The 26222-nt window shown below is 34.3% G+C and overlaps 1 protein-coding gene across 8 annotated transcripts in view; it reads left to right on the plus strand.

Annotated features, from left to right (window-relative positions):
- Window positions 1-13471: 13471 nt before the first annotated feature.
- Window positions 13472-26222, plus strand: part of LOC149549490 (protein MID1-COMPLEMENTING ACTIVITY 1-like) — a 54546-nt gene continuing 41795 nt past the window's right edge. For 2 of the 8 annotated variants that reach the window (XM_089792859.1, XM_089792865.1), the window contains exons 1-3: window positions 13482-13617; window positions 14671-14981; window positions 15170-15617. In XM_089792859.1, coding sequence (XP_089648985.1) covers window positions 15201-15617 — 417 coding nt within the window. In that variant the 5' untranslated portion in view covers window positions 13482-13617; window positions 14671-14981; window positions 15170-15200. Of the gene's footprint in view, window positions 13618-13687; window positions 13973-14670; window positions 15618-26222 lie in introns of those variants that run through there. The other 6 variants (XM_089792864.1, XM_089792860.1, XM_089792861.1 and 3 more) reach the window with 6 other exon arrangements.

Here is a 26222-nt window from a genome sequence, read left to right on the forward strand (position 1 = left end):
AATTTGACATAAATTCTCCAACATGTATGTCATCCTCTGCATATTCCAACTTTGTTGATACTTTTCCAACTTTTGTTTCTGACTTTATGTACTTATATCTCTTACATTTTACCATCCTCATCATATCAGTATCTTCATCTCTCGAAGGAAATTTGGTCAGATTACCACATGTTTCACAAGTTCCACTTATGCAATCTACTTCACATATTGCACGATCATTTGGTTTGTCACATAATATTGATGTTATGAATTGGCTTTGTCGTTTATGAAAAGAATTTTGAGGATCACCACTTTCCTCTATCATCTTTATGAACCCTTGATAGTACAAATCAAATTCAACATGATGTCGACAACAAGATGTTTCAAAATATATATTTATCTTCACAAAATAGGGTTTCAATATTTCAAACATTTTTGTCCAATCTTTGTGTCCGGATTTAAATTACAAAATGAGAGATACAATTCATGTTGTGTGAAATCCAATCAATGTTTTGTGTGTTGAAGATACTCCTCAGGCCCAATCCTCTGCTTGGTGATATCTCTTCTATTTGGTGAAGGATGAGTATTATCAATTCAAAATTGAATGCCTAAGTTCTTAACTGCTTCCACAATCCTATTAGATCGAGGAACTCTATACATTAGCGCCCAATTTCCTTCTAATGTACTATCATCAAAATTGTTTCTTCTTTTCAGATAATGTAATATTGTCTTTTGACTATGAATCCCTCATTGGCTTGTGTATCCCTTTCTTCATCTAGGTCAATTAGGCTAGGAGGGAGTCCTTATCCTCAATACATCTGAATCTATTTTCAAAATCTATCATCATCTCATCCCAACTTGTAATAGAGCCAACAGGAAGGTGGTAGAACCATTTAGCAATGATTTCCATTAAATTTTGAATGAAGAGCCTAACAACCACATCTTTACATTGAACATCCAAGATTCCACTTGCTATGTTGAGGGCATTTGGGTGCTCGTCAATGGAGACTTTCCCATTGCCCTACACTAAGACAATTCACATCTCCTTCTCCCTTAGGTAAAGGGTTATGATCCTACAGTTTTAAGGGACCTACCACTACTCCCCATGGTTGAACAATTGTTGAAAGCTAGAATTGAAAGTTTTCACTCAAATGAGTGGGGTTTGTAAGACTAGGAACAATATCATGCATACTCAAATTTTGGAAACAATAGAGGTAGAGACCTTATGAGGAGGTGGTGTCTTAATTCTTAACCTTTTGGTACGAGAAAGATTTGACAAGAAATTCAACTATTGTAAAGCTTCAAAATTAGGGTCAATTTTCCACAATCTCCTTTGGGATCGTGTGAACTCTTAAACTCTAATGTGTCCATCAAAGAATAATTCAACTCCTTTTAGTTTCTAGGCTACATTTCACTTCCATGTGTTTTAGGGACTCAAACTCTATTAATGTTCTTTTGTTGTCCCCTTCTTTGCCTAATCAATGCTAAATTTAGATTTTTGGCCAATCCTTCCTCTCTTTCAAACACTTGGATAACTCTCTGATAATATTCAACACCGCTCCCAAAATGCCACACCAAGGTGTTTAATCGACTAATGATATCTTCTTGATCATCCTAAAAGCCTAAATTAAGTTAGAGTATAGGGAAAATATTTTCATGAGGAAGCACCATATCTTTTTACTTTAGGTGATTGAGGTTAAATTTTGTCTCCCTAGCAGAGTCACCAAAATAATGTTGTCTAAAAGATTTTTCTCATATAATACTTGACTCTAGGCCCTTATTTTAGTACAAATTTTTAGCAATAGTTGGGTATATTATCTATGATTTCCCTTTGAAATTTTAAAATGTACAACTCTCTTATAATATTTTCAATGAATTCAACTATGCTCAATCATACACATGTTATTGAGAAAAAAGTATAAAGGCATAACTAATATGCTTTCCATCTATATGTAATCAAAACAAAATATAATCAATTCAAATAACTAACTTAAGAATTCAAAGATTGTCTACACCATAAACCATATGTCTTGTAAAATATTCTCAATGGACTATAAATGCATTCACAAAGTATAGTATAGATGCAATCTAAAGCTAGATGATTTCAATCAATTGAAATAAAATCCTGGTGTAGGGCACAAGGACAATTCGTCAAAACAAAAAGGAGAGCCAAAACCAACATGAATATCATAAAGGCCAACGAAGATCAGTGGATGAAGAAACACCATAAAGACTCTAAGGAGGTTATCTAGACCATATTGAAGCCTATAATGGCTTTTGATAGTATCTAATAATAAAAAAACTCTATAAGTTGGCAAAGTGTCCTTCAAAGAATAAACATGATTTGTAATGGATCAATAGCATCCAATTGATAAATTTGAGTATTTAAAAGGTTTGGGAGTCTTTTGAGAAAGTCAATAGGTTATTAGATCAATAAAATAAAGTAAGGGGTCATTGAATTAATAAATTGTAAGGTTGCAAATTCAAATATTTGAAAAGCCATGGTTAGATTATAAATTTGGAATGAGTTAGATTTGTTAGTGTCCAAAGTATTAAATAAACTTTCCAACCATTAAAATATGGTTGTGGAAGTTATGAATGGTCTATATATTAGAAAATGAAGGCATTGTATGGAAAAATGCTAGAGTGTATGAACTGTGCAAGGGAAACATCAATAAAGATCACTTTTTCAAGGCATTTTGTTTTGTTTGATTTCTAGACTTGGATTTTTAATTGAGGAGGATGCAAAATGTATTGAGAAGGGTTTGAATCTTATTATAATACTATCCTAATGCATTTAAGATATTTTATTTACTCTTGTTATGCTCATTCATACCGTACAATCATAGTTTTCTTTGCATTTTAGTAATTATTTTGAAGTTTCAATGAGGGATTGATTGTTCCATGGGATCAAAGGACTAGACCCCATGGAATAATGTTCATGAACATTGTATTATACATGTTAACAAGTTATGTGTAGAAACAATAAGAAAGAGTGATCACAGTTTGGAGAAAGGGTAAAAGTTCATAAATGAAGGTTGCAGTAAATGCAGTCTGATGCGGGGGCAATATCTTGGGATTGAACCATTGGATTTTGATGTTCTTTGGACAGAATTAAGATAACCTAATTACACCCAAACTCACTGAAGGGATTGAGGAAATTTGATCTAGTTAAAAATTTATTACGACTGTCCATAGGTCTATTCAGAGGGCAGCAAGGTGGTGTATTTTGTCTTATTTGCTTTCCAAGGTTGAGTTAATGAATAAAAAGGGTATGAGAGGTTGTAGATTGCTATGGTTGGTTGTTCAAAGGTTAAATTCAGTCATTTGAGGGGGATTAAAAGTATTTGTGGCTGTTCTTAGTAAAGAGCAAGAGTTTGAGGAAAACTGCTCTAGATTGAAGTGTTGGGTGTTGTTGTAAACCCATTAACCATATGAATATTTTATAATACAATATAAATAGATCTATTTTGTCATTTTTTTTCCATTTGGGAGGGTGAAATCATAATTTGAGTTTCTTGAAGCATAGTTGAAGCATTCAATTTCTTGGGTTCTTTCATTCACTTATTGGAAACCTTGTCCACCACACTTTCCCTCTACATCAAATCCACACAGAAATGCCATTCTAATATCTCCAAATAAAAATTTAGAGGTCACTCAAACATCATCAACTTTTCATTCACAAATAAAAAATTACTTAAAAATATATATCTAAATCTATCACCACATTATAATCTTCTAGAAAAATATTAAGTATCAGGACCTTGTATGCATCTTGTGATCATACATATATGATATTTTCATAGAACAAAAAAAAAGAGTCTAAGATTAAAATCAACTCGAGCTCACAAATAATGCAAGTCTTTGAAAAATTGCATAAGTAACTAATTGCTATACAAAACTAAAAAAGAAATTTTATACAATTAAAAATGACAATGTGGCACTTGAGCTATGGTTGTACAGTAGTTCCTGATCCTATAGATTGGGTCTATTGCATTGGTAGAGTATGAGGTATTTTCCACTCTTTGTAAAGATTAACAAACTCCTAAATGACTTGGAGATTTGGGCCATTTATATGTACCATTCTTTTTCTCTATACTTCTTTTTATCCCTTGATTTGCTTCAATTTAGTAGCCCATGTGGGAAGATGACTTGAACATGCATACAATAGGGCTTTTGCTTGCACCATTTCTTAAAATTCCTCAATTTCCAATCTTTTTGTTTCCTTTATTTGTTCAATTTCTCCCCTTAGCATTCTAAGGATAGATTCCTCATCCTTATTCAAAGTATTATCCTCTCTCACATACATTACACACTTATGGTTGAGATCCTCTACGAGGGATTGAGTAAGTACACCCAACACTTTGTTGAACCCGGTGTATTCTTCCTTCCCGTGTTTCAACATGAAATTCTACCATTATGTTTCAATTACAAGTGTACACCACATTCTCATCAATATTTTTTGGGGGTTTTTCTGCCAGGAATTGAGTGACTCCTTACTCTTACACATCTCATTGATCTAAATCACTACAATTCCCCATTTGGTCTCCTCCCTTTCCCAAGTTAAGGTATGTGTGTCTTGTTCCCTTACGACTATGACCAAATGATTATAAACCTCGTTCGACTTTGCAATGTAACTTCTACCTTGTTGGACAATATTTTCCATCTAGTCATCAAATGTCCTAGAAAGAATTTTCCCTTGATGAATTTGATCAAGAATTTTTTGGTTAGCAAGAGATCTGGGGTCCAAAGACATAGTTTCTTAATAAATTGGCTAAGGATTTGGGCCAAAAATGACATAAATATATTCATCTGACTCCCTTAACATATGATTCAATTCCTTTTTATCCCTCTCATCTTTTCAATCCCTATTCAACATTCTTTCTACAAATTCTTTGAAGTGGTGTTTGATTGTATCTTTGTTAAACACATTGAGATCTATTCTTTCAACTTTGAAATATTTGATACTTGGCTCTTGAACCTCTTCATCAGTAAGTGGTTTGACCACCTCTATAACCTAGGTGCTAGTTTTGTAATCTACCCCTACTCATAAGAGTATCTTAATACTTTTGGGCTTTACAGTTGATTTAGACACTTATTGACAATATCATCTAGATGCAGGGAAATTGTAGAAATGTTTCTTTTCTTATTTAGAACAATGCCTAACCGTGTGGGGTTTGTATTGGATACATATTTAGTACAAGAAGGTTGATCATAGCTAGTACAGTTGTGAAGTCTATAGTGCCACCCAAGTCTATGGTAATGGAAATCCATGCCTCTTTTGGGGAAATTCATCTCTTCATTGGCCATATTTTTTTTATCTTCACCACCAAAGTCTAGATCGATTATTGTCTAGTTGATTTGTTTTCCCTTTTTATTTCCTCTTATTTTGGACCTAGCCACTTGAATAGGGGAAGTGCCTATAGGGGTGCTTTTAGGCTTCTTACTCGTGGCTCACTTCCTATCTTTATCTTTAGACCTACCTAAATCCCAAATTAGAACACCCTTGTTAGCATAAGTTACATTTGGTTTTCATTCTTTTGAGACTTTTTCAAATTTCTTTGCATTTTGCCCACTAGCTTGGACTCTACGAGTTCTCTGCTCAGTTAGCCATTTTTTGTTCTCCTTATGATAGTGAATGTTTTCATTTTTGGGTTATCTTTCTCAGGCCCTACCCAAATGAAATTTGGGACTGGCAATAACTTAACTTCTTTATACATTTGGTCTACTAATGAGCTCCTGTCATTATGAACCCCCTATTCAATTTTAATCGAGGTTGACAATTCATTGCAATATGAATGTACTCCATAGCCTCATCAAAACCTCAATTTTTTCTAGACAATCCTCCGAGTAGTCCTCCATGTGAAGAAGAGGTAAAAACTTTGGTTTTAATTCCAAATTTTCCCTAACAAATCCCCGATCACAAAAAATCACCCCTACTTTATAAAATTGAAAATTGAACTTCATCGTATCTACTTCTAGTTTTAAGGATATGAAACTAATTATATTCATAAAATCCTAGTTCAATTAAGAAATAAATAAATTCAAATTTGTTCTACTTGTGATAACTTTTGTAGTTCCCTCATTAGTTGTAACATTTTTTGTCGATTGGAGAAACAAAGTGAGATATTCTTAGATTTTGGATTATAAAAGGTAGTTCTCTAATTGTTCTCCAAAAAATTTATTAGCAATCCCACAAAGAGTCCTAAACATACATTTGGTGTGAGCCTAAAAGTTTATTCCCCACCTAGGTGTCCTCTATTAACCTAATAGCTTGACCAATATCAATTTTCCATTTTAACCTAAACCAAATAATATTCATGCATTTAAGAATGTTATTCCAAATCCTGAATCCATTAAGGAACCCTTGTGTGGTAAGAGCATGTAAAAACCTCTCATTGTCAAGGTATTTGATGGTCATACTATGACACCAACCAATATTATGAAGAGGAAATCTCTAACCAAATTTCACCAGAAGTACTTTGTTTAATAAATAGATTTTCCTAATTCCCAATCCTTCCATATCATTTGGCTGAAAAACCTTATCCAAACTAACAAGATCCATTCTCCTTTTATCTTTGTATCTAACCATAGGAGAGACTTATGAATTCTTTTAAGATTCTCATCCATAGAGCTCAAGGCCGGAATAAGGAGAGGATGTAAATTGGGATTCCTTGCAAGGACATTGTTTGTGGCTATAATTCCCCTCGCTACTAAGAATTTCTTATTTATATGTTTCCAAATTACATTGACTTATTTCTAAGATTAATCACTAAGAGGTACTATACACCTCTTAGTTGTAAAAGGTAATGTCGAATATGTTCCAAGTAAGCTAGCACATTGACACCCCATGATGGCCTTGATTTATTTTTAAAGACTATCCATGGTGTTGGATAAATAGATACAACTCTTATCATTATAAATATGTTGGCTTGAGACTCCAATATATTTATGAAACAATAATTTCATTATCTAGCTTTGGCTACTTAAGTTTATCAAATAGGATGACATCATCCACAAATTTCTGATATTGACTTTTTGTTTTGTTTTGTTTTGTTTTGTTTTAGGAATGATTTTGTCAAATAGTTAAATGTGTAAATAGAGCATCAAAGGAGTGGAACAAGCATAATATTTTAGTGTATGTACAAATAAATTTACTAATGTCTTGTCCTCATATAGAACATCTACACATGAATTTGTGAAATATCCTAAATATGTGTTTGGATCACCTTTTCTATTATACACTTAAAAATCACCATGTGGTGAACCACACAGGGAGATTGAGGATACTAATTTTATGTGATAGTTGTCTATGCCTAACATCCTTTAATTCCTCATTATAATAATTGCTTATTTTTCTAGTTATTCTCTTTTTAACCTATTTTATCCCATGAATTAGTGCACCAAGGGTGGAAGAGGGAAGGATAATTTATCAAGCCTCGTTGTGGTCTGTAAAGGGATTGGTGTGATAGTTAGAGTGATGACACTAGTTATAGGTAGGGAACGAGGTGCAAGGTAGGAAAGATACTTAAAAGGAATTTACAAACATGGACATGAAGATGCACTTCAGGAATGATATAAATAACATAAGAGGGAATGGTACATATAATATTGACATGACTAAGATAATTAATGATAGGTAGACATGTTTCATGGTTGATGAGATTATTGATAACGTTGATCAAAGGGGGAGTTTGTAAAATATTATTATTTGTATATTAGTGTTAATATTTTGTCATTGATGTCAACATATTCTTTTCTTGTTGAAGATGATGCATTATTCTGGTATTTTTTTATAGTTTAGGTATTACAGTGAAGATCTACAAATGTTATTCTTGTTAGAGTTTTTGAGATGTTGGCAGTTGATGCATATCAAATTATAAAATTTTTAATGATTATTTGGATGAGTTGTTGTAATGATTTTGGCTAGTAGAGTTTCTAAGTGCAAAGGTTGCATTTTTGGTTTGATATGAACTGGTATTGATGATTCAAAGGTTATGATATGGGTTTCATCATTGTTCCTTATTAGTGTGTCCACAATTTCTATTATTCATGATTTTGAGTAGAACAAATTATCTTGTGATTTGACTAAGTTGGACTATTCAGTGTTCTTGATGTTTGGTGCTAAAGATAATTTTGGATTTCGTGTTAGAGATGTTATGATGGTTTTTGATGATATTCATGTCACTTTTTTGTGTTCTTGTATCGTGTGATGATAGTGCTAGTGGTTTGAATTAGTTAAGGAAAATTGGAATCACTATTTTGCCAGCATGTAGATGTTTCTTCATTTAGGTCTTGATCGATCTAATGAATTGACATGTTCTGATGGTGGGTTCTATATTGGCAATGGCATAGCATGTTTGCAATTGAAGCTTAGGGTCCTATCTAAGTTATAATTGACTTATTTTGGATTGCATAGGTGATTGAGAATAATTGTTATATCTTTTGTAATGCTAGGTCAACTACTACACCTAGTGGTTACTCTTTTTTATTTTTGGTAATTGGTATAAATGTGAGATTAATTTGTAATTGTGAGTATATGATGAAAGGAAAAGGAATATGTGTGCAAGATTTGTATAAGAAAAGTGATATTGTACTTCATTGGAACTGTATTGGCATAAGAGATGTTGTTGGTTTGTTTGGGTATAATAGGTTGCTTGTCCATCTTGATGTAACTATTCTAATGAGATCAATGAACATGACTAAGGGTTGTATTTAAGATTGTATGTGGGAAGTGTGCCTTACTAATCCAACTGTAAGCCTCTGGATGTATGTGCACATTTTGTTCTTGTGTTATGTGTCAGGGATCTTGCATTCATGGTTTATTATCTGATGCAAAAGCATCTTGAGTCCTTGAGAAAAGTCTGTTGTTTGTGAAGTAGTCATTGTTGCTTTTGTTTTCATGTTGTGCATAGTTGTTACCATGTTGAGGACCTATCCTTGATCCTTGCCCTAAGTGTGCGAGTTCTTATATTCTTTTTTGCTTGAGTTCTATGACATTTTTTGTGGTCCCTATTTCCTTCTATTTTCATCCAGCAAAGCATGTTATTTCATCTGGCATAGTTTTCATTGATTACGTGACATCTTGCGTAGTTGAGAGCCCACTCCTAACACACGTGTGGACCTACCTCTAAGTGTGCATGATTTTATGTTTTCCTTTGCGTGGATTTTAGTCATTCTTCCATGTCTAGACCTATATTGTAATTAAATGCTTGACTAGTCGACTTGTGGCTTAGCTAGCTATAAAAGAAGCTTGGTTAGATGTAGGAAAAGAGAGAGAGACATGATTTTAGTATGATTCTAGTAGAGGATAGATGATAGAGGACGTGAGATGAGGCTCTGAGACTGTAAATTCTTATTTTGTAATAAGGTCATAACCCATAAGGCCTCACAACTGGGCATGTTGTGGTTTCTTTACCTGTGAAGTGAAATAATCATACCTATGAATATGAAACATTTGACCTTGTGTTCTTTGTGGTTTCATTAAGTTATGTATAACTTTTGTATGCATCTTTGAGTAGGGTAGCATTAAAGGTTTTAAGTTGAGCTTATTCCACATGTGGTTATCGAATCTTTGTTCCTCCCCATGTCAATAAGTAAAGTGATATTGTGCTTCATTGGAATTGTATTGGCATAAGAGATATTGTTGGTATGTTTCGTTGTAATGGATTGCTTGTCCATCTTGATGTAACTATTCTAATGAGATTGGTGAACATGACTAAGGGCCAAGTTAAGATTGTATGTGAGAAGCGTGCCTTACTAATTCAACTATAAGCCTCTGGATGTATGTGCACATTTTGTTCTCATGTTATGTATTAGGGATCTTGAATTCATGGTTTATTATTCAAATTAGTTTATGTTTGAGAGTTTTTTTTGCTCTTAATTATTATGACTGATCCCACCCCCCACTTGTGCTTGCCTTCTTTGAGCCTAACAAGATCTACTAGATGAGTTAGGCATAACTTTAAATATATCACAATGGATGTGACTATCTTAGGAGGGATATAACTAAGGGATACAAGATAAGGGGGATGAAAGGTAGATAAAGTATAAAATATATGGTCTACACTAGTATAAGTATGGACAACATTATGATGTGAGTAGTGGTGATGAAGGGAATACTAGTGGAGGGTAGATCAATGGTAGAGGTTAAATCAATCTTATTACTATCAACTTGTAAAATCTCCAATGACATACATTGTGAATAATAACACCTAGTCATGTTGGATTTTTAATATTCACCTAACCAACAAGCTCATTTGTGAATTCTTTTATAAATAAACAACATGATCATAATATTAGTTATTCTTACTATGAGTAGTCAAAAAAACCTAATTTATGTTGGTTTAGGCAACCATGCTAGGGCTTATTGAACAATTCTTAGTAAATTTTTATTATTACGATAAATTAATCGCATAAAGAAAAGCTAATAGAATAAATCTTAGCAAACTACTATCAAAATTTGAAATAGAAAAATGTCATTTGCATCTCAAATTAGGTAGTAAGTAGTGAGACCCTAATGGCAAAATAGTAGGTAAGTAGGGTTTATACACGAGATAACTAATAATGAAGCTTTTAAACCTAAAAAGAAGATCTATATAAGTAAAAGGCACACAAAAATATTGCAAGATTGAAAAAAAAAATTAAGTAAAATGCAAATTCATGAAAATTGAAATAATGAAGATATAAGTTGTAAATTTAAACCCTAAGGTGATGTGGCATTATAGGGTTCACAAAAGTGCAAAGGGAATGAACTCTTCATAAGCTCAATTTATGCCCAATCAAATATAATGTATACACATATTCACAATTTTTTTAAAAAATTAATTAGAATTGCAAGAGTTATAATCCTCGAATAAATGCTAAAATCATAAAGATGGTCAATAAAATTTACTCTAATATGGTTAGGGTGTATAGAAAAGATAACAAATAATAAAAGCTTAATAACTTAATAACCTAAAAATAAGATTAATATGAATAAAAGACACAATAACTTGCGAGATTTGTAAGACAATGCAATAAGAAAAAAATGCAAATTTGAAAAACCTAAAATAATGAAAGTATAAACTATAAGTAAAAACATAAGATGGTGTAGGATCCAATAGGTTTATAAAAATACAAATGAGAATGAAGTTTCCCTAAGTTAATCTAGGCCCAATCAAATACAATGCATATACATAAATACACATTAACAAAGATTAAAAAATTGTAAAAGTTTTAATATCATAATAAGTGTACAAAATATAAATATGAAATGAGAAGAAGGTGAATGTCATTTAACTTTGAAATTATATATGCTTTGAAAGCATGATTGATGTGATACTACATGTAATTTATATTGAAATTACAAATAAACCATCATTAATGTACTTTGTCTCAAATTTTGACACTATTTGATTTCTTTACTTGTACACATTTACTTTCAAAATTTCCAAGGTCCTACATGTACTATAATTTAAACTCCCAATCTATAAATCACTAAAATAATTAAAAAAGAAAAAGAAATAAACTTTCCTTGAGTTTTATAGTGGCCCAATTAAATACAATAAAAATACATAAATACAAATTAACAAAGATGAATTACTTTATTTTTTATAATAAAATAAGCTTCAAAACTAAAACAATGAATAAAAAGAGATCAATAACACATAATTGTAAAATTACATATGATTTAGATGCAATATTAGAAGTAAATTGATCGATACTAAAAAAAATAAAAATAAAATAAATATCTATTGTAAAATTACATATGATTTAGATCCAATGCAACAAGTAAATTGATTTATACTAAAAATAAGAAATGAATACCTCGTCTCGAACATTGCATAATATTTGATCTATTTATACTCCTTAATTTCCTATATTCCTTAAAATGGTCTTGCAACCCCCAATTCTAATAATTTGGTAACAATTTTGTTTATAAAAGAAAAAAATTACCCTTACAACTTGGTAAACAAATATTTTTGAAAAGAAAAATTACCCTTACAAATATTACATAAAAGGGATTTCCTTACTCCCCATATTGCTTGGCGTCTAACACACTCTAAACACAAGAAGTTGACCATTCACCTTTAGTTGCCATGACTTGTAGTATAGGCAAAGTCTCTCTTCTTCTAGATACTTCCTCCATCATTCAATCCTACCATGCTTTGTCACTCACGTACACATATTTGTTAATTGTTAATTGTATACCTTCTCCACTTGGTGTATCTATATATATAGCTTTCCCCACCACATGGAGAAGAGAGACAAGACATAAGTGCTAAGTTTGTAGCACCCAACACAAAAAAACAAAACCCTCCCATTCATTATTCATTACAATTATCTTATTTATGCCCCACCTACTTCATTCACAACTAAAGTTAAAAGGGATCACATGTTGTCCACATTTTGGAAAAGGTTCCAAGTTCTTAGTGGCGGTCACAAGGGAAAATGTATGGATCTCTTATCAAGCAGCTTAGTTTATAAGCCATGTAAAAAGAAATGGGAATAAAGCTTAGTGACAAAAGGATGGTGTATTTGGTGAAGGTTGTTTTAATAATTTAGTTTAAGATTAAAGAATAGAAGAGTATAGATTTATGAGATTTAAATTAGGGTGATTCTTTAGAGGTCAAGTGGTTGAGTAGTCATCAAAGTTAATTTTAAATGATATTAATTTTTAACTGTCACTTTTATATGTAACTTAATTGTTTATAACTACTTTTTAATTTTTGGAATGTTAAGAGGTTGCAATGTCTATAAGGGTCTGAAAATGACCACTTCAAAGTTTGTCAGAGACTAATAATTGTTGTTGTTGTACTATGCAATCACTTCGAAAATTGGAGTAAAGAGGGAATGGTAATTGGAATATTAGCAAAAATACAAATTTGCATATAATTCACAATGTTTTCATCTAATAATTAGATTACGAGCAAGAACTAGTGCTCCTCTATCACTTTGCCTATTATCCCTACAAAATGAGAGGTGTGTAAAAATACAAATTGACATATTTATGTTTGTAAAATATATATGATAATACTATTTTACATGAGAGTAACCAGGGGATGCCGCTATCCTCCCTACAAATTGAACAGTTGATCAATTCTTTAAAAATCGAAAACATCATGAAATTTTTAGAAGATCTCAGCATTTGATCTTCATGACCTGTATTGTTTGTAGTCGAAAACAACAAAAAATTTAGAAAAATAAAGAAAAAAATCACTACGTTTTTGTGAAGTGAATCTGACTTTTCGTACATTTTGTCTTGAGATTAGCCTGTCCAGATGCACCATATTACTAATTAAATTAGATTAATTATGAAAGACATTCTTAACTAATAAAAATAGAGGGATAATCTATAATTAAATAGCCGAATAAAAATGTACCAACCATGTTAAACATTATTCTACAATTCACGTCGGTGGACTGCCACAAAGCCTTTTACCGAGGCGTTGATGGATTTCCGACAGTGAATATGACATATTTTATAAAGGCTTTGAGTCCGGAAGAAAATGAGCGAGCGTACTACATACAGCCTGTGCAGGAAAACATAAAGAAAACCGCATTTCAAAGCATTACGGGAAATATAAACAGTGGTGCAATGTGAGCATAGCGAAAGGGAGGAAGCAAACGGAAGGCGTCTTGCAGCTTAACGAAGAGGTAGTTTGCTGTTTTGATTCCCGTTAAGTTTGAGCACATTGTATGTAATGTGAACCGGGAAGCAGTTTTTAGCACTGGATTTATGTTTTGTTCTCCTTTTTTTTTGAATTTTCGCTGTGAATCTAAGCTTCTGCACTTGGAAATTTTGTGGGCTTCTGTTTAAATAATGAGAGATTGTACGGTGCAAGTTATTTGTGAAGCAGAATGGTTTGATGAGACCAGTTTGTAGTAGATATATAGAATGGCTTGATATGTGCAATTTGTGGTAGAGTGCTGTAATGGTCTTAATTAGGCTCGTTAGTGTATGGGCTCGGGGATAAAAGCGGATGAGGTTTAGGACATTGTTGCTTATAAGGTTAGATTTTCCTTTGAATGGAATTTTTATTTGAGTTCTTTTTCCGGCGATTTCAGAAAGCTCATTGATGTCTAGTTTGAGATATTTAGAAAATTGAGAAAAAATTGTTTGGGTTAAGGCTTTTGGATAAATCTGTGTCGAAATTTTAAAAGAAATTCAGTAATAGCTGGACATTCTGCAATAAAGAATTGTTCCACTGTTTTGCTGCTCCTGTATAAAATATGCATGGATCATGTCTGGTTTTGTGTTGAGCATCTTACTTTTCTCAAATCCGAGCTTGCGTGAGCGGCTTTTTATTTGAGCCATGGAAATTTATTAAAGCACATTTTACGGTGTTTTCGGAAGCTCGTCGATGTTTGCTAGTGCTTCAAGATGTTTCGATAAAATGATAAAATGGTGCCAAATCTGTGCCAAATTTTTGAAAGAAATTTTAGTACTAACTAGGCATTCCGTAATGAAGAATTGGTCATTTGTTATATAGCTCCTGCATACTTAACATATATAGATCATTTCTTGTTTTGTGTTGAGCATCTTACTTTTTTCAAATCTGAGCTTGTGTAAGCGGCTTTTTATTTAAGCTATAGATATTTTACTGTTCCTGATTAAAAATGATGTAAGCAAGTAGCTCTCAATTATAGTGTAGCCTTGCCTATTTGACTTGTCTTTATATTTGTTTGATACTATTTATATACGTGCAGGGGATGGGAGGATTAGTTGAGGCAGGAAAGTAAAGGAAAATTCCTTCCGAGGTCCCCGTTGCCTGGCGCCTTTCGCATTTAACAATGCTTGGGTCGTGAATGCATTAGGGGTTTGTTCATTTGCATAAATTTGTGTATATTCAGCTTCATTACAGAAATCTTACTGAGTTTGGCAGCATTTCACGAAATTTGCTGTAGCTGAGAAGAGGCGCTGTCTGCGGGTTCCCATACGCGCTCGAGCTTTAACATACATACCCATTGCTAAGGCGCAGAGGATCGGAATGGATTAGTTGTTTTTGCAGTAATTTGAGGTGAGTGTAGTTTACATTTCAGGGTTGTTTGGTCACATTTGGCAGAGCATTCTACAGTGATTGTAAAGAAGAGTTTTGTTCTACAGAGTATTTTGACCAGATCAGGAACCATTTAATGAAGCGTAACAGAGATTCAGGGCGTTTAATTATTATTAATTCTGTATTGTTGAGGATCTGTTACAAAGCAGGCGGTGTGATTGTTTGGAAAGGATTTGAGTGATGAGGGCAGGAATTCCATGGGACCATATGGGGGATCTGGCCAACGTTGCACAGTTGACAGGGCTCGACGCTGTCAGACTGATTGCCTTGATCGTGAAGGCGGCCAGCAATGCACGGATGCATAAAAAGAATTGCCGTCAATTTGCTCAGCACCTAAAGCTTATTGGGAATCTGCTGGAACAACTTAAGATTACCGAGTTGAAGAAATATCCTGAAACCAGAGAGCCTCTGGAACAGCTTGAAGATGCGCTCAGGAGGTCTTATATTCTCGTGGATAGTTGCCAGAATAGGAGCTATCTGTATTTGCTGGCAATGGGGTGGAATATTGTGTTCCAGTTCAAGGCAGCGCAGGTGGAAATTGATAGATATTTGAAGCTAATTCCTCTTATCAGCCTCGTCGACAATTACAGAGTCAAGGTCATTTTCTATAACCCAACTTTCCTATTAGCTTACGTCATTCATTTTTGAAAATTTCCTTTTACAAGGTCAAACAGTATATGCGGTGCTCCATTAGCAGGAGTGGGAATGCATTATTATTATATGGCGTTCTATTCAGGTCCTTTATTTTAGAAAATTGTATGGAAGGACGTTATATGCCTTAACGTTACAGTTGCTTCAAATCCTCCTAGATCCTCTGGATATCTTGAGAGATTTGTTGATTTGGAGAAATGCAATAAGGCTTAATGGATTTTTGGGAAGGTTTTGTTATAGGGAAAATCAGACAAACAAAAACTCAACAATTATATTTCTTGAAGTCTCTGGACCTCCGCCTCTTGTCTACTGTTAGCTGTGATAGCCAGCACTCACATCCGTTGTCTTACTGGACAATTATATCACATTCTATTTCAGTATTCTTTCAAGAAGACTATTTGTACCCATGAAACAGTGCAGATGTTGTTCTATATAATTAAATTTGATTTGCACTGCTCCTTTTCTAGTGTGTGGTGTTTAGGGCCTTTCGATGCTCCCATAACCTGGCGAGTAGTAGATACTTGATCTTTCTGTGGTTGGGTTGAATGACTGGATTTAGGTACCCACTGGATTGGGGTTTGTTAGTCAATGTGACAGCTTTGAGCAACTGTCGAGCTAAGTAATAATTCTTCCCAACAAAGACTTCTGTGAGAAAGGCAATCCATACAAATCTTGAATGGGACCGAATACGACCAACCGTTTCTCTGAAATGGAACTGTCACCGCTGACACACGTTAGGTGAATGGCCGCTTTTACCATTACATATTTTCGCAACAGACAACATACGGAGGGGGCTATTATGGACCGCCATATTTGGTGTCTTGCATTTTTTTAATGCTCAGCAGCCGCATGTTTATGCATTCTGATGCTAAAGATCCATACAAATATGCATTTTTTCTCTTAGATAAATCTTATTACAGTCAATGTCCGATGGAATATATAATGTTGGTTTCCGAGGAAGAATGGATAAACGAACTGGCATACGTTCTGCCTTAGTCCTAATCATTTCATTCTGTTTAACTGTCCGTACTGTAAAATTATATTACTCCATCATAATGTCGGTGAAAGCTCCCTTTCTTTGAATTCCATACAAATGAACAATTTGCGCAATGTTGTTACACAGTTAAATCTTGCAAGCGGGTCCCCGCCGTCATATCCTCCGATGGTTTTCTACGTGGTGGGGCCCTATTGAGTGGATTATTATCATCAATCTGTTCGTGCGATCGAGGCCATTATTGACCTTTTGGATATTTTAACAAAAATACAATCAATGAACAGTGCGTAACTACGTTGAACCTTTTGAACGGGGACTTTTTAAATCCAACTGCTTCGGGGACTATAGTTGACGGAATGCTACATAGTAGGTGGCTTATGCATACCGTTTTTCTTACTTTTGAACGTGTTTTAAATATTCTAATCCTGCCTTAAGGGAACCGCTATAGTTTGGTATGTGCCAAACCGAACAAAATCGACGGATGTCTTTTTAAAATCTGGGACCCTAAATACAGTGTGCGAGGGACAATATTATCCGTAGGTCAGGCACAGCTTGTAGTCTCTCTCGTACGCTTGCCAATTTGATTTATTATATTAATCAGTGTTTATTGATGAAATGATAGACAGTTGGTGGACTTCCTACGCGAGATTTTTTTTTTGGTGCCAGATAGTCTTCTGGTCTTCCCTACTGTTTAATCAGAAATTTCTGATCGAGTGTGGCGCATAATTTAGGTGCCCTTAACATCTAAGTACTGTTTCTTCACACACATAGTAGTTGTGCCATCATGCCGATACAAGCCGTATCTGAGCGACATGTTGCTTTAATTATGTTGGCTAAAGCTATAACAAGAGATTCAGTTTCATGGTTCTGTCACATGAGCATTTATGGCATCCTGGTGTTTTACTGCACGTTTCGGAAAATAATGGTTGGGTTTAGAAAAGGGAAGGGAAATTTATGTTAAAGATCCTTATTACCTATGCATCTGTGCATGCAAGGCCTCTAGCGCACCTATTTGTGCTTTAGACCAAGAGGTCTGTTCACCCTGCCCTCTCCAGATTTGAACTTTTGCCTTGGAGCTGTAAAACAAAGAGAAGATTAAAGTAAATAGACTTGCTACTGGAGCTCTGGACAGCAACCATTCTGTGTTCTGTTTTGCTTATTTAACCAGCTGGCTTCATTGCCAGGGTTTTGGCATCTCGACGAAAATTAATGGTTTAGTTGTCTTAGATATGCATGTTTATAGTCAATGGTATTTCAAGTCAAACTAGTGTCTAATATGTTCAATATTTTTTTGAAATTACTTGAGCCTTCTTTTGAGAATATGGATATCTGTATCAATTATACCATGAGTAATCAAATTCAGAACAACTATTTCTTGTCCTAGTATATTATTATATGTTTGGAATCCTTACAAATGTCTTCAAGGGTAGTATTTAATCTATTTAGTATTTACGAAGCCAAAACAACAAACTGATAGGCAAATTGCTCCATGCAGACTGTCAGCGTTGCTAATATCTGAGCTATTCGTTTTGAGTGTTTGCATTGTTACTTGAATTGCAGATGATCAATCTTCCTGCAATCAGCATGGCCATCGTGGTCATGCGTAGTGACTGTATACACTGGGCATCAATATGTACATTGGAGGTTCCATTCTGTATTCAGTTTCGAATCTATTATACTGTATACACAATGCTGTGTAGACTGCCCCGACTTTGTTTGCTTAACCATTCACCATTTTTGAAACGAGCCTGGATATCAGTGTTAAATCATTTCTTGTACCAATCTAGTATAGGTTTCTAGGTATCTTATATCAAGTACACCCAGTAACAATGTTGTTTCCAAAGTCCTTTCTGTATACGGATGTAGAGTTACTAGAGACAATGCTGCATGCACTGCAATTTGGTTAATATTGTGAGATCTTTCATTAATTAAGGTCCCACATATCTACTTACCTGTTTTGTTATTCATGTTAGATAATAAAACTAGTGTGATATCTTGATAAGGGTGTTTAATCAATTTTGGATACAAGTTAATTTTATGATAAAATATCCATGTAGGAAAACCTAGGAAAATCTACAGCTAAATGTGGATACCTGGCACATTCTACCTTTCCTGTGTCAGAAAAACCATTTTGCTTGGGTTATTCTGCGAAACAGTCAATACGGGTCAAATTGGGTAAAACTGTTTGAAAAAGGGGAAATTTTGAAAAGATTTGTTTAAGACATTAATGACTAGGTAGGTTTTTTTTATTGTGACAGTTTTTTACCCCAAAAAATCCCTCAAAATTCAAATTTCCACTTTCAGGTGGTAGGTGAATAATTTTTCAGACTTCCATGGGTGGTCATAAACATCAAAACAGACATTATGTGGTCATCAATCTAGGGCTATTCTCGGGCACAGTTGAGCATGATCAACCAGTTGATCTAGATGAGATTGATCCTAATTTGGAATGGATTGCAGCCAATGAGGAACCTACTTTTGATGAAGAATATTTGGATAACTTGAATGAGATCATGGATGGCTGTGACCATGCTAGTTTGGAGAAAATGGTTCAAGTCATAGGGACATTGACATATCTTGTCATGGCTGCCTTAAAGGTTATTTGAATGTTGTATTCTCCAATAATGTTTTGTATATGAGTTTTGGGTCTATGACAATATGCATCACAAGGCTTGAAAATTGCTACCTTAGGAGATTTTGAGAGTAATTGGTAACATTCTGTATTATTTGTCTTATTTAAAGTTTCAACTTTGTTTGTCTTTCTACTCATTCTATTTGGCATGAAAAAACATTACAATTTTTTAAATTTGGTTTGGGAAACTTAAGTTTTTAGCCTGGTTTGAGCAGGGATATCTTCCCAATGGCTTTATCGCTTAGGTGACTACTGGGAAGCCTCAGTTCCCAAGGCATTATCACCTTGCTAAGACCTATGAACTCACTAGCTCAGCGAAGGCCCATAGCATGTGAGATCACGACAGTGTGGTGAATTGACTACTATACTGTGCCCTTATTGGCTCATTACTTGTTTCTTCTTTTTCTAATTCCATGTTTTAATGAGTATTTTAGTGTCTCAATGTGTTGTGTTTTCCTGTTTTAAACCCATGTAATTGAATTCCATTTGGACATTTAGTTTGCTGTCTTTTATCATGTATGTATAACACCATGATAAATATTATTGCATGGATAAAGTTTGTCTTGACGTATTACTGTCTCTCTCTCTCTGGATCATGAGCTGCATTTAATGATACAAAAAATTGTATTTGAAGTCTTTCTTGCTCTATTATTATAGAAAACATGAGTTGCAGCCTTAAACTCAGTTATAATCAGTTCATGTTGTCAAGAATGAGGAGGCCTGAACAATATTGTTAAAGGAATCTTAGAAAAATCTTGTTCAAGGAGGGGCCACCATTCCTAGAGCATCATCACCTTGGTCAAACCCATGAGTTCAATGACCCAATGAAGGTCCATAGTGTGTGGACACAACCACCTAGTGAGGGCACATGGTCTCTAAGCTCAGTAGCCTAGTAGGAGTTGGAACTTTGAAGGTCACCACAACAATGTTGTGACTTGAACACTACATTGTGCCTTTATTGAGCTGCATTGTGCCCTTATTGAGTCATTACCATTTTTTTCAATTTCCATGATTTAGTGAGTATTTTAGTGTCTTAATTTGTTGGGTTTCTCCTGTTTTAAACTCTTGTAATTGAATTCCATTTGCACTTTTCAGTTTCCTATCTTGTTGCCATGTAATTGCAACACTATGAAGATAAATGTCAGTGCACATATAAGTTTGCCTTGACATATTACTCTTTCTTTCTCTCTCTCTCTCTCTGTTTAACTTAAGCTGCATCATAATTAAATAGAAGTTTGTTTTTGAACTCTTTCTTTCTCTGCTATATAGAAAACATGATGTGTGGTCTTAACCCAGTTATAATCACCTTTTGTTTTTGGGACCAAAGAGACCTTCAACATTGTTCAGGGATATTAGAAGAGCATTGTGAGAACATTGGCTGGTATTTGGAAAATCGGCTTATGCAAGAGAAGAAAAGAAGATGTGAAAGGAAGCAAATTTTTTTAACGTGTAAAAATCATTTAATGTTGTGGATTTCTAAACGTGTAAAAATCATTAATTGTTTTGGATAACATACAACATAGTTATCATTCAACATATAAACAAAACATAACTTGTAATAACCCTTTCTGCAATTTTTGGCAGATTTGAAACTATTTCTACTTTGAACTTTAGATTTGCAAAATAAGAATAATAACGAATTTTATCAGTGTAATGATTAAAATTTAAATGTGTAAAAAATGAATTGGGTGTTGTGGCTAACACACAACGTAGTTAATCACTTAACATATAAACAAAACATAACTTGTAATAGACCTTTCTGTAATTCTGGTTAGATTTGGAACTATTTCTATTTTGAACTTAAGAATTGCAAAATAAGAATATTAATGAAATCAGGTATTACCGAAAAGTTCATTGGAAAACCTAAAAACATAATAGAATGAAGGGGCGTAATGCCATCGTGCCTATCAATATAGCAATTTAGAAAATATGTAGTTTGCAGCTAAATATATCAGATAACAACCATTAATGTCTGCTTCAAACTACATCAAACAACACTCCAAAGTAGGAGCTCATACACATATAAGGAAACAATTTTAATTTCAAACAAACTTGCCAAACTCTTCACACTCATTTTTATCATCGAAATGCATGAAATAACACTCCAACAACAGTGATGTATGCTATCATAAACACCAATACAAACTGAAACTCACAATCCTAAACTATACACTCCAAACTCTTAAAGAACAAGATTAACTGCAAAGCCTTCTAGCTCAAATACAATCTCTGGATGAGATTGCCCTTGGAGATTCTCTGGACTACTGACTTTGGTCCTCAGATCTCCCTGGTTTACTAGCCTTCTAGATTCACCTTCATTGGTTTATTGACCTTTGAAGGAATAGCTTATTCAATGAAAAGATAAAATGAATGTCAAATGCAAGCCAAAATCCAAATATATATTCAAACCCAAAATACAAGATGCTTGCATCCTAAGTTTGTAACCCCTTCTGTCATTTGTCTACAACCTTCTAATGTTCTTTTCCCAAATTATGACTTGTCCAACTTTGTCTTCTACATCAAACAACCTTTAAACAATTAAAGGTTCTCTTCACTTAACAGGGGCCACCATCTGGCATGTCGAGTATTTTGAACAATATTTAGCATTTGCCATTGAATATGATTTGATCAATTTTATTTTTGCAAAGCAAACTTTCCCTGTTTGTTCGTGATTTACTATTTTTGAATAATTGAGTCCACTATAAAATAGTAAGTGTTATTTTTAGAAAGGGAACATGGTATAACTTTATTGAGTGAAACTGCAATATTGTGTAATGTTCCTACTAGGAATTTTCTCAAAAAACATCGACAACTACTCCCTACATTTGGATTGCCTATTTTGAGTATGATCATTCCTTTTACTAGTCAAATCGCCTTGGTATCCTAGGATTGCCCCTTTTTCTAGTGAAATGGCCTTTTTTTAAAACATGTGGGTTTTGAACTAAGTTACTGTTGGCTATTTTCACCCTCACGCCAAAATGGAAATATTTGAATTTAAACTCAGTAACGTTCACATATTTAATAATTCAAACATTAGGGCACACAAAATAATATTTATGACCTTAGGTTATATCTTTTCCTAAGTAATTTCGCATTTTAAACTTTCCGCGGGCACGTGTTTCATCTACCGTTCGATGCAGATGGATCGAGGGTTGTCACTTTGTCACTGTTAGAAACTGCAGTTTTTTTTGTCATAATGACAAAGCGACATGTTGCCACGTAGCTCCACGGGCTTGTTTCCTTGGTCAGTGCAATCATTAGTCGATTCAATTTTTTGCCTTTAGATCAAGATCATCCGAGGGTTGCCACTTTCTTGCTTTCTCAAGATGCGAGGACTTTAAATTATGTGAGAAAGTGAGTGATTGACATGTGGCAGGTGGGTCTTGTTCCTCTTATGGGCTGTGGGTGAAGTGGATAAGTGTTAGATGAGCTGGCATGGGGTCATGTTTCCACTGGTCGATGCACTGACAAGATTGGCGTATCTTCGGAGCTGTCAGATGTGATATGATCCATGGTTCTTGCTTTGTCGCTTTGCAAAGATGCAAGGTAATTATTTCATGTGACAAAGCAAGAGGTTGACACGTATATATGACGGGCCTAGTTTGAAGGTAACAACACAGTCACATCGCAGTTAGGGTTAATGGTGTTGTAAGCCATTGCGGTTAAATTCTGAAGGGTGGCACATTCAAGGCGATATGGTGGTCAAACTTGTGAAGACCTTACGGGGTGGTGAAATGAAATAATATTATTGGTCCATGTGTCTTTGGTTGTTGAACCTGTTTGACCATTGATTGCGATGATTTGGCAAGCCAAAAAACAAAGGGTGGTTTTCTTGCGCAATCTGATCTCCACGGTCCACCTTAAGCACTCCTGAGTTATTGCTGTGCTAGAAACGATGCAGAGGCATTCCTTCCATCGCCTGAGTGTCCATTTTGAGGGTTCTAGCATTGATTGACGCTGTTTCTTTCACTTCAGGGTTTCTTCCAAGTCAGGATTTCATGATTTTCATGCCTCTGCAAGTGTACCAAATCAGATCTATTGTTTGGCTCGCTGTGTTTGTTCTCTGAGCACTTAATTGCAGTGGTTGTAGAGTAACTTTAGTGAGAAATATCTTTGTTATGTTTGAACTATAAAAGCAAAGTAGAAATTCTTTCTTATGGTCGACGCTTCTCTATTTCTCTGATATTGCTCTACAAGTTCACTGTAAATACCCTTTGCCTCTGGACCTAATGACATTTTGCTTTATCTCCTTCAACCATTGATGATTGTGTAAGATCTATTTGCCTCTCTTCAATGTTTTGTTGCTATTTGCAATTTGCATGATTGTATCTCTTTTGACCTATGAATGATATATAAGTGAACTTTCTTCTTTCTTGTGTTATTCATTTTGGTTGTTTGATCTGCATGTGATTGTTGGATTTGAACAAGTCTAAATCTGTATATCTTTGATGTCATAATAGTACAAGTGTGCACGTATGGGTAGAGATTGGTTTGAACACTCTATTTTGGTGCATCCCCCCTTAGGTTAGATTAGGTAGATTTGCTTTTCATGCATTACTTCTCCCTTTTCCTCTCCAAGTGTAGCTAGGTGCATCCTGATAGTAAAGGAAGCCAGCCTTCTCCGGAGACTCAACCTCACAGTTCAAGTCCCGCAGCTTGGAGGTTGTTTCCATGTTTCACAAGGTTGTCCTTAGGTAAAAACTTTGGACAAGGGTGCAAACTTTTGTGACAATAGTTACCCTGTTCTCCCCTTGGCCCAATAGACCAGGCAAATTTTGAGCCAATCCTTGGTCTTGGTTCCAATTCTCCTGTGGATTCCACTTGGGTTTAGACACGAGCAAGTTGGTTCCTGAAGGTTGAACCTAGGGCAAACTTAGGCACACTTGGACATAGAGTCCCATTGTGAAACATTCTATAATTTAGTGTAGAAAACAATTATTACATAATTTGAATAAGATCTTTAACATTGCAAAACAAAATTTGCTGAAGTTCAAATATTTAGTATATCAAATTAAATTGGCCCTCAAGATTTTTTCCATTGAATTTTTTATATCCAATTGCTGATAATGACCCTTGTGTGATTAATTAGAAGCTCTCTATAGTGATAAATCATATTTTAAACATTTAAAAATATCTTGAATAGATGAAGGGAGTTGCAAGCTACTTTTGTAATATTTTTAAAGTAGGACGTTAATTACAAACAAACAAGTTCTCTGTACAATGAAAAAGTAATAAGCATTAGAGGACAGGGAAAGTGAGAATGTTACTAGTGTAACTAATCCCATTGGCATTGGTACTATTTATGAATCAACTACTGCCTTTGATGAAGAAGAAAAAGAAAAAGATTTAGGAAATTCATTAGATGATTGAAATTTGAAACTTAGTATAATGTTTTGATTGTTAAAAGTCAAAATAATGATACTTGAACTCACTATTATTTTAATAATTTGATGTTGATAATAGATATGATGCTATGATTACAAGTGTATAGTGTTTTTGTTGTTTTTATGACTATGTGGCATAATAATCTTAATTCATGCCTTTAAACTTTACGCACACATATAGGGGCGCCATATATGGATATAGGGTGCTCCATCCCCATCCCCATCCCCATATATAGATAGGGATAGGGGGCTGACTATCGACTTTATATAGTCACCCCACCCTGATATAGATTGCGTTTTTCCTCGATATAGCTAGCTTACTCTGGGTGGGAGGGCCCCCTTAGAATAGTAGGGCTACCCCCCCTCCCCCCCCAACCCCCTTATAATAAGTCGTAGGGCTATGGGCTCTTGTTTTCCGAGGTTACGGGATGATAATTCTAGTTGCCCTCATTACAATAATATTGGGTGCCCTATTATTAGATTATTCCCCTACAATTCTATGTGGTAAGTTTCGATCCTTTCTTGGGTGCCCCCCTCGAGTCGATAGTTACTAGAATGTGCTTGAATAAAAGGACCACCCCTCCCTACATTTTACATGTTTTTGTACTAACAAACCCAAATCCCATTCAAAATTTCAACGTACTTGTGAACCGGTTCTTCGAACCCATACTCAAATTGGCAACCTAGGTTTTGAACAATGCATAGGGCCAAAACTGGACAATAGGGTTCCTAGAGACAAAAATCTCAACACCAAGGTTGCCAATAGATTCACAAGCCTAACAATAAAAAAGACACCTAGGCCTATGTTTCAAGACCAAAAAACTTGAATAATAACCCAAAAATTTAAAATAGGTTCATAACTAAGTCAATCAACATGGAAAGGCTAATACAAAGCATGCCTTTGTTTTCTATAATTTTTTGCTGTTAGTGAATGGTTTGAAACAAATAATTTCAATATATCCAAGGTCATTGGGAGACGGGCAGACTTGGAGGTCTTTGGTACTAGTACTGGTACCGGTACGACTATTTTTCAAAAATAGGAGATAGGTACTTGGAGACGGCAATTTTTTTAAATAGTTTAAAGAGTCTAATAGAAAATACAAAATAGTAAACTGTAAAAATAAAAGACTAAAGTAAATACTAATAGTAATGTCATATTAATGTAGAGTCAAAGAGTTCAAAACTCACATAAATCACATTACGTTATCTCATAGTCATATCTAATTTCTTAATATCACATATAATCATCATCATATTAGATCAATAGTCACTGAGATCATCATTATATATTCAAATTTTTAATTCAAAAAAATATAGTTTGATGCTAAATCGCTGATATGCGAACGAAAATGAAAAAACTTAATAGTGTGAACAAAAATCAGAAATCTATCTAGTACCTAGTATGATGATTATACTATTCTCAAGATCTTCAATTATCATGCTTTCCAAAAAATCATCACTCTCCATGTTGGATTTCATGTTCTTATCTAAATAAAATTTTAAATATTTCTAATTATTGCTGGATGAGTTGGATTCTTAAA

The sequence above is a fragment of the Cupressus sempervirens genome, chromosome 7, assembly GCF_028749045.1.
Source record: "Cupressus sempervirens isolate cs-2001-9-10 chromosome 7, ASM2874904v1, whole genome shotgun sequence".
Lineage (NCBI taxonomy): Eukaryota > Viridiplantae > Streptophyta > Pinopsida > Cupressales > Cupressaceae > Cupressus > Cupressus sempervirens.